This window comes from Triticum dicoccoides, chromosome 1A (assembly GCF_002162155.2).
Source record: "Triticum dicoccoides isolate Atlit2015 ecotype Zavitan chromosome 1A, WEW_v2.0, whole genome shotgun sequence".
Taxonomy (NCBI): Eukaryota; Viridiplantae; Streptophyta; class Magnoliopsida; order Poales; family Poaceae; genus Triticum; species Triticum dicoccoides.
The window spans coordinates 548,488,062-548,497,622 of record NC_041380.1 but is presented as its reverse complement, the minus strand read 5'-3'; the positions used below and the strand labels follow the sequence as shown (position 1 = coordinate 548,497,622).

At 52.6% G+C, this 9,561-nt stretch overlaps 1 protein-coding gene across 1 annotated transcript; it reads left to right on the top strand.

The window, feature by feature from the left end:
* The first annotated feature begins 7,173 nt into the window (after positions 1-7,173).
* LOC119288158 lies at positions 7,174-9,488 on the top strand. Its single transcript, XM_037567787.1, has 3 exons — positions 7,174-7,303; positions 7,391-7,609; positions 8,927-9,488. Exons 2-3 carry the CDS (start codon positions 7,419-7,421, stop codon positions 9,111-9,113), a joined length of 378 nt encoding a protein of 125 aa, XP_037423684.1. The 5' UTR covers positions 7,174-7,303; positions 7,391-7,418; the 3' UTR covers positions 9,114-9,488.
* Positions 9,489-9,561: the final 73 nt, after the last annotated feature.

The window sequence follows — 9,561 nt, the reverse complement described above, 5'->3', positions numbered from 1 at the left end:
TATCTCTTCCTTCCTCTTCTCTTTCTTCTCCTCCTCTCCTCCCGTTTCTCTCCCCGCACGAGCCATGGCAGCTCGAACACACCGGATATGCACCGGCCTCCTCCTTCCCCGTCCCATCTTCCCTTCCCCCCGGTCGTCCCTCCTACTGCACCCCTACCAGAGCCGCCATCCACCATGGCGCTCGGCCTAATTCCGCGCGGACCTCGGCCTCCAGGCGCGGACCCACGCATCGCGCGCGGCGGCGCCCTCTGCCCGGAGCACGGCCTCCCGAACGGCGGCGGTGCGCCCCTCCATGGCGCGCGGCGGTTCCCCTCTGGCCGGAGCACGGCCTCCCGGACGCTGGTGGAGGGGCGGAGCGGGTGAGGAGGGAGCAGCGCGCGGCGGCCCCGCTCTGCCCGAAGCACGGCCTCCCGAACGGCGGCGGTGCGCCCCTTCATGGCGTGCGGCGGTGCCTCTCTGGCCGGAGCACGACCTCCCGCACGATGGTGGAGGGCCGGAGCGATGAGGAGGGAGCAGCGCGCGGCGGCGCTGCCTGTGCCGGATCTCGCCGGCCCCGTGGGAGAGGAAGAGGTTGGCAGCGACCCATGGCTTGCTGCAGCGTTTCCAGGCAGCGCCATGGCGTGCGGCGGCGACCTAGTATGGAGATGGCCGGCGGAATCGAGGCGGGGATGGCCGGCGGGATTGACTTGCCGGATATAGGGACTCGATTGCTTTTTTTCAAAAGATTACAGGGACCCGATTGCGTTTTTGAAACATTTACAGGGACCCAATTGCTTTTAAATGAGGAAGAGACACTGTCATGTGGGCCCATGTGTCAGCTAACGGTCAAACAAATGGTCAAACTGACGGTTCATTTAGGTGTGGGCCCGACCTGTCATAAACCGGTTTAGTTTCTTAGCAATGTGCGTTTTGCGTTTTTTGAAACAGACAACGTTAAAAGTGATAGTTATCAGTCACAAACAAATTTTCATAATTTTTTAGAACCATAACGTAAAAAATGATAGTTTTATACTATTTACTCAATGCATGAGGATGTCACCTTGCTTCCCAATGTTGCTCCAGAAACCCATCGCATAGAAGAGACACAGTAGCTAGCCGAATACTAGAAGACAAAGAGCAACGGAAGAAGACAATTCAAGTTCAGAGTCTTGTTCCATGGGAATGAGATGAATCAGAAACATATGTTGCATGTATATGGCGAGACACAAGCGCTACTAGTCCAGTAGTCCATGGAAGTTCAAAACACATGATCAGGTGGATCCCACAAACATAGAGTCGGCAACATCTGAGCCTCGGGTCGTGAGATACCTCCTAAATATGATTTGTCTCTCTCGTCTTGAAATAATGTATTTCACCATTATTTTTGTATAAATATGTCGCCGAAAGGTAAAAACATGTCATGGAGATATTAGCATGGGTTCCATTTTCATCTACTTAACCTAAATAGCTTTTATGATAACCAATTTGACAATATACTTTTCAACATTTCTTTTTTTTAGAAAAGAAGGATGCATCCCGGCCTCTGCATCTCGACGATGTATATGACCACTTTATTAATTATTAAGCACAAAAAACCTTACAAAGTAGTACATCAGTGAGCCTGAAGCCACCATCTAGGCAACATCTGTCGCTACTCCTATCCCCTTGATGAAGTGGTGCCGAATGTCCGAGCCTAATACCAAACAGACATCGCACCAAATCCTAACATTTAATGCCGGATACACCATCCTAGCCACATACCGGGACTGGGTCACACACCGGTCCGGCGCACTCACCGAGGCTGCCGCCGCCTTCTTCCACCGATCCATCTCCAGAGCAGGCACTGACGCACAGACCTTGCCAGGCCTGCCGTCGACGCCACCATGGCGCCAGACAGCTCGACCACCCTGCGCTCGTCCATCCAGCCGCATCCGTCATCGAAATGCAGCTGCACCATGCCGCCAACACTCGTCGCCAATGACGCGGACAACGTCGCACCACCTAGCAACCTCCGCACCATCGCCACTGCTGGAGCTACTCAGAGCCCGCCATCCACAACATCTCTCTCCCGAACAGCTCCTCCCAAGATGGCGCCTCCATGGAGGATACGACACGCAGGACGCCGCCGCCGCCCAATCCATACTGAATTTTGGACTTTCGTCCGGGAGGGGTTCAAGAGTGGATAGGGGGACCTCGGCTTCGCCTCCAGGAAGGGTAACAACGTCAAGTGACGTCGCCGATGTCGGGCCGAACACGCCGACCAAAGTTTCCTCCAGTCCCCATCCTATGCCACCAAACCTCCGTGTACTCCGGATCCGGCAAGCCACGATCCGAAACCCGCGAAGATGAAAGAGTCATGGGGCTCAACCCACCAGAAAGGAGGATCGAGAAGAACTCCTCGTAGATCTCCAGACGCCGAATCCAACGATCTGACGTGGCCAGCGACGATCATCACCACCCCGCGGCGGCCGACGGAGTCCGAAGATAGGATCCAGATGGATCCGATCTGGATCCGGCGGCACCCGCGACCACCGGTCAGGCCAACGCAACCACCACCTCACGACACGCAGGTCGCCACCACCGCGCCGCGCACGACGCCGATGGGAGACCCGTCCGCCGCGTCGCCGGACCCCACGTTCGCCCGACGTTCCTCTGGATCCCGTTGTCCCGCGCCAGCCAAGACGGAGAGGATGGGAAGAAGCCCCGCCGCCGCCCAGCCGGCCAGGCTTCACCCGGCGGTGCTGTGGACGGCGGCGAGGAGGGAGAGAGGAGGAGGAGACTCGAGGAGCGGCGGCTAGGGTTTTCCCCCGGATCGCCCGCGGGGGCGACGCGAGGGGCGAGGGCCGTATTACATGGCCCGATCAACTTTTCAACATTTAACAGAGGTTGTTGCTAATGCAACGGACCTAAATATCATGACACTCCTCGCTAGTTGGTTGAACACCACGCGATATTACATAAACCACATTCAAAAAAGAGTTGTGCTTTTTATTTGAAAATATGCTTTTAGTTTTTCTACATCACTCACTTTTTTCAGATGACATCACTCACAAAATGTACTTGCCCTTTTTATTCCATGTATGCACATAGATTTTGAATAATAAATGTAGCCCTTATATCTCTTTCTTTCCAAAACACAATAATGTGATTATCTCTAGTTTGTGCGACATAGATAGCCGGTTGCCCAATCCGAGCATACTCAGCATTAGATCTTTTCACAATGATCATGTGGCAGTAGCACTTTCGTAATACCTTTTTTTTGCGGAAAGCACTTTCGTAATACTGCACACATACATCTTTGGATTAGTAACCAATTTGCTTTGTTGAAGGAATCTTTTGACCATGGGCAAAAAGGCATCTTTTAATCACCGGAAAAAAAAACTAAGCATCATTTGATGCCTATTAGGTGAAGTATAATAGTACTATAAACACCCACTTTATGAACATGTATATTTAAATTTGAATATGTTCAGGTATAAATTAATTGATGCCGAGTTGTAAGTAATTAATGTCAGGCCGTCGGTTAACTTCATTAAAATTAAGCAAAAGCCATTTTATCAGTACAAAAGTTGATAATACAAAATTGTAAAACAATAATAGTTTTCCTCTTTGATCTGGACCGAGCCTCAAGTTTTCTTCTCCCGGGAGTTGAGTTTAAAGATTTTTCATATCTGGACCGACTGAGACGTACCCTACCATCCAGTTTATACCCGTTCCGCTCAAATTTTCTTCATGTCCATCTCATCTTAACCTTGTCTTACTTTATTTTGGATTCACAAATCTTTTATTTTTAAGATATACGCCCTCCACCCCGAACGCTTGTCGGAAAAAGAGTTAATTACAATACTGATACATAAACTTGCAGCACGGGTACAGTTTCATACAAAAACTTATAAATTGACTCAAATTAGCCCCTAAACTTATTTTGCGGGAACAAACTGATACAAATTAGTTCGAAACCTGCCCGTCGGATGAGAGGCACACGCAGTCACTTTGGTTTTCGTTTCTCATCGGCCCTTCCCTTTCTGTTTCTCGTTGCCGATGGTGCGATGGTCGCCGCGAACGAGATTGACGTTGGATGGAGCCGCGTCCTCGCGGCATTGGCGAGTTCTGCCGGACTACGGTATGAAATCACCTTCCTTCTTCTATGTTGGATTGTCCCCCCTTATCTGCGTCTCTTATCACTAGGGTTTTCATCCGGTTTGATCAGTGGTATATTCACCCGCATGTGGTTTTTTTGTGGTGCGTATGGTTAATAATCAGGCGTCGGTAGATGAAAGGCGTATTTCCGCCCGCTTGTCATTGTTTACTGAAATCAGTGTTGGGTGTGATGTTTAGAGTTGCAGAAAGTAGTGTTCTACTAAAGTGGAGTTGTTGTTGTGTGCTCATAATCTTGTGATGTGTTTACTTTCATAGTTTTGTGACTAAGGGCATCTCCAGCCGCGCTCCCAGGAAGGCCTCCCCAGGCGTTTTTTTGCGCCGGCGCCGAAAAATCGGTCCAGTCCCGCCCCCAGGAGCCCGATTTTCGCTGGCTTGGGCGAACTATTTTGGCGCGAAACAGCCGCGGGACCGCCGCGTCAGCGACTCTACCCTCTTCTCGCCCCTTCGTCGTCCTCATCGCCTCGTTTCCCGCAGCGAATCAATGCCAAAGCTGTCGCGCTGCCGCGCCGGTCAGCCTGCGCCATTGATGCCTCACGGGCCGCGCAGTGAAGACCGGATGACGCGCGTCCCTCGCCCTCCCTCGCCCGCCACGCGTCCTCACGGTGGCTCGCGCACGGGCGGCGCCTCGTCCTATATAAGACGAGCCCTAGCGCACTCGGCGACTCGTACTCTCTCGTCGGCGTCGTTCCTCCCTCTCCTCTCTCTCGCCGTCGTCGTTCCTCCCTCTCCTCTCTCTCGCCGTCTCCAGCACCCATGGCCGAGCGCTTCCCAGGCGACGGCGCGGCGGCGAACGGCTTCGGCCGCCGCCATCTTCACGAGAGCGAGGCTCGCCTCCTTTTCGAGGCCGAGTACCCGGTCCCGCCGGACATGCGGGTACCCGGGGCATGGAGGATCAGCGCCGGCGGCGTGCCGGTGCCCCCGATACCCACCGGCGCAGTGCGGCGTGCGGAGATCGCACGCATCCGCTCGTCCCTGCCGCGTGCGGCGAGGGAGGGGCCACGTTACGTCCCCGACAGCTCGCTCTGGGAGCCCTACTTCCGCCGCCGTCACGCCGAGCAGCTCGAGGCCACCAATGGCGTCGAGCCCTCCGGCAGGCTCAACGCCGTCGGCCGGCGTCGGTGGTAGGGCGTGCCCGGGCGCACGTTGGAGGCCGTCCTCGAGTACATCGAGGGCGGCAACACGCCGCGCCTCGAGTACCCCGCCCCCCCGTCCTTCACACGTCGCCGAGGAAGCTCCTGGACCCCGAGGCGCATGGAGACCGGGGGGTCCTCCTCCTCGTCCGGCGGCTCCCCCTGCCTCCACCTCCGCCCCGTCAAGCCGGAGCCCCAGGGCGCGCCTGTCAGCGCGCGCACCCGCAGCTCCGGCGTCCGCATCAGCGACAACGCCTCCCCTACCGGCCGCTTCGTCCTCGTCGAGCCCAAGCCGGAGCCCGGCCTCCCCGTGGAGTACGAGGAGATAGCCCAGCGCGGCTTCTCCGACGAGGACGCCCTGCGGTGGGCGCGGGACGACTACCTCCGCGACGAGATGGTCCGGCAGCGCCGGGCCCTGGAGGAGATCGCCGCCCGCAAGCGTGGGCGCGAGGACGAGCACGGCGTCGTGGTCCTCAGCGACGACGACGACGACGCCCCTGGACCGTCCAACCCGCCGCGCCAACCGGGGGAGGGATGCAGCAGGGGCGGCGGAGGCGTCGACGGGGGCGACGACGACGACGACGACGGCGGCGGTGACTACACGCGGTTCTACCGCCTCCTCGGCATATAGAACTGCGTGGGCGGGCGGCGAGGCGGGCGGCGAGGGAGACGGCGGGGTAGCCCACGGTAGTTTTTCCCTTTTTTTGTAAAGTATGTTTAAATTTGAACGAACCCGCCGATGTTTGCGTTAAATTTGAGTCGTGTTTGCGCCGTATTTGACTTTTTTAAAAACCTGTGGGGGGCCGCGACTGGGGGGCATCACGCCCCCAGTGCGCGGTTTAGCGTGGTGCGCCCCCAGGGGGCGATTGTTTGCCCCTCCTGGGGGGCCAACGGCTGAAGATGCCCTAAAACATGTGTCGTTTAAATCTTTTCACTACCACTATTTACATACCTCAGACGAACAGGCTAGAAACCTACGCCCGAATCCTTCTGTACACACTCTAAGAACAGGGCTACGAAAATGCCCACAATTCTCCTTCTCAATGTCACAAAAGTCAGGGCAAACCTCAAATGGTGGAATAAACCCATCAAAATCATACTCAGTGACCGTTTGCATTTGACTCCGCAAAAAATGTTGAGTTCTGCTCAAAGTCACATATTGTAGGACACGAGAAATTACGAATAGAAAAGCACCCCCGCACTTTTTTTTGAGTCGAAATGAAGCTCAGATGTCACCCACCATTCTTCAGTACAACCGTCACCCAGGCCGCCGCCGGGACCGACATTGCCACCGCCACCGCCCATGGGCCATGCGCCCACGAGGAGGGGCTGAATATCCGCTAACGAGGACGTCGTGTCATGGCAAGCCACCTTCTCCTGTCCTTGTTGCGGTCATTGCTACTATCAAGGGTTAGGGATTTGGCTTGAGAGGAAGGCTGCCTCGGTCGAGTGTGAATTTGCGGGAAGAACAGAGAAGAACGGCTAGGGATTTGGCTGGTGCATGGCGAACAGAGAGGCTGGCTAGGCTACTCGGGGATCTATTTACATCATATAGCGGGGGTTCCTGTAAATTAACCTGGACGTGGGCGAAGTTTCTAGAGCCGACGCGGCAGGTTTTAACTAATTTGTATCAGTTTGTTCCCGTAAAGCAAGTTTAGGGGCTAATTTGAGTCATTTTGTAAGTTTTTTATGAGATTGTACCCGCGCCGCAAGTTTATGTACCAATAGTGCAATTAACTCTCGAAAAAATGTATAAAAATGAATGTATCTAGAGAAATGGATAAAATTGAATATGTCTAGAACGAAGGGGTATTAAAAGTTTGCAAATCTTGAAGCAAACCCGGCATGAGCCATTCGGCCCAACTGAACCAGCAGCATTGACCTCTTCTCCAAGCCGAGGAAAAAAGAAAAGCCCTCTCCAACCTCCCCTCCCCTCCTGCCCTCCCAAAAGCCGTCCCCTTCCCAAAGAAAGAACCACACGCGCAGCAGGCACACCCCCGCCGCCGCCGCCGATCTCCCTCCGATCCCCCAAGGTAAGCGCCCCTCCCCACATCCGCCCGATCCCGGATCCCCTCCCGCGATCTCACCTCGCCGCATTCCCGCGGCTCTCCCTCTCCCAGGAGCCGTCGCGTCGCAGCAGATCCGTCCATGGCGGCGCTGGGGTCCAAGCTGGCGCAGCTGCAGGCCAAGGCCTGCGAGGCGACGCGGTTCGTGGCCAGGAACGGGTGCGCCTACCACAAGACCCTCATGGAGAAGAACAAGCAGTTCGTCGTGCAGCCGCCCACCGTCGAGAAGTGCCAGGAGCTCTCCAAGCAGCTCTTCTACACCCGCATCGCCAGGTCCATTCCCCATCTCCCTCTCTATACCTCCCCGCGGTCCTTGTCTGGGCGTGCCCGGTGGCGGATCGATTGCGCGGTCCTCGATGTGCATGATCTCGATCGATGCAGTCGCTGATGCCATCTGTCAAACCTATCGTTTTGTTCGTGATTGGAACTGCTGTTCTTGGCGTGACTTGTCAGATAGACAGTGTCCTAGGTCATACTGTTAACATATCTTGTTTGGTAAAACCTAATTTATATCGCATTGCATCTTTGTTGACTTGTGGCTGCTTGATGAATGAAATGCGGTAATACTACATTATGCAAGTGTTATGATTGAGCAAACTATGAAACAATGTTATGAAAATGGGGTGATGCGGTGATCTTATCTTATCTGCAAGAAATGGAACACCAATAGATAAATTGCCGGCTATTCATAGAACCTAATTTAGGTTGCCTCTTTGTTTGATTCGTGGATTCTAGATATAAACTAGTAATACTAGTGCATTACTAGAAGTGTTCTGATTGAAGAAACTATGAAACTGTATTTCTGAAATGTCGCGATGCTATCCTATTTACAAGAATGAAAATGATGAGCCATGTTTTATTAATGGATGGTTCAGATTGCTGCACAGATTGTTAGTGTGTAACTCTAATTCCATCGCGGGGCACTGGCTCATTCCCAATTGGTCTTGTTCTGACCGTAAGTCCTTAGATTGGAACACCAAGTGTTGGCTGAGAGTTTTTCTAAGTTCTCTGTAAACGAAGATGTAATAATACATAAATTGCTGTTTTTTATATGTTCATGTGTTTCTAGTTCATGTCAATTTAAGATGAAATTAGGATTTCTGCTTGATTTAACTAACTTCATCATGTCAAAAAGCTCCTTTTCTGATTTTCAGTAAGTTTGTTAATAGTTATTTCTTCATTTCTCCTTTGGGAAGGTTACTATAAACTTCTGTTTGGATTTCATAGCGTAATAGAATGTGCTCTAGTTATACCTTTCGTAAGGGTTTTTTGTTTTGATACTATGGTATATTGGTCTATATATGAGGGGGTACTGTCATTATGACTTCTTGAATAGTTGTACTTTGCAGAAGTTTTGGTGAATACATCAAGTCATCAACCTAAATCTACATATGCAATTTCCTGAACCATGCCCTAGAACTGAATACCTGCATATTGCCCTTCTATAGTTCCAACCATAAGACTGTCTTTAAAAGCTAGCTACTCATCACACTTACCTGTCATAGTTTCATATCGAAATGCTGTACTTCATTGGCCGCAGCTTGACTATTCACTGTATCTGTAGCACTGACACATGCATGTCTCCTGCAGCCTCCCCGGCCGCTATGAGGCCTTCTGGAAGGAGGCGGACCAAGTGAAGCAGCTGTGGAAAAACAGGAAAGATCTGAACGTGGAGCACGCGGGCATCATCGCTCTGTTCGGCCTTGAGCTCTACGGGTGGTTCTGCGTCGGCGAGATCGCTGGCCGGGGTTTCACCTTAACGGGCTACAGCGTCTGAGCGCCTTCCTTCCACGAGTACCTTCACGCGATCGTCGTCGATTAAGAGCTGAAGACTCTGTTAGCCAATCAGTTTCTCGTGATGCGCGTGCGAAGTTTTGGTTTTCTGAAAAAAAAAATACTATTCTTGATGCTGGTGAAAAAAGTACACCCGGCTCGGTGAATTCGACTCGGCGATGAGGTCTAATAATTTGTCGCACGCTTAGTTGAATGATTGAAGCCTGGACAGATGAAATGTCTGTGACTGTGATGTCTGCCTTGCTTGCTTGCTAAAGTCAGGGCAAATTAGGCTCTTCCAGAAGAAATGATGAAATGAATTTGACTTGGTGATGAGGTAGTATAATAATGATCTCCCCATTTCACTTGGTTGAATGAATCCTGGATGGATGAATTTATCTGTGATGTTTGCCTTGCTTGCATACCAAAATCAAGGCAATGATCTCCCCATT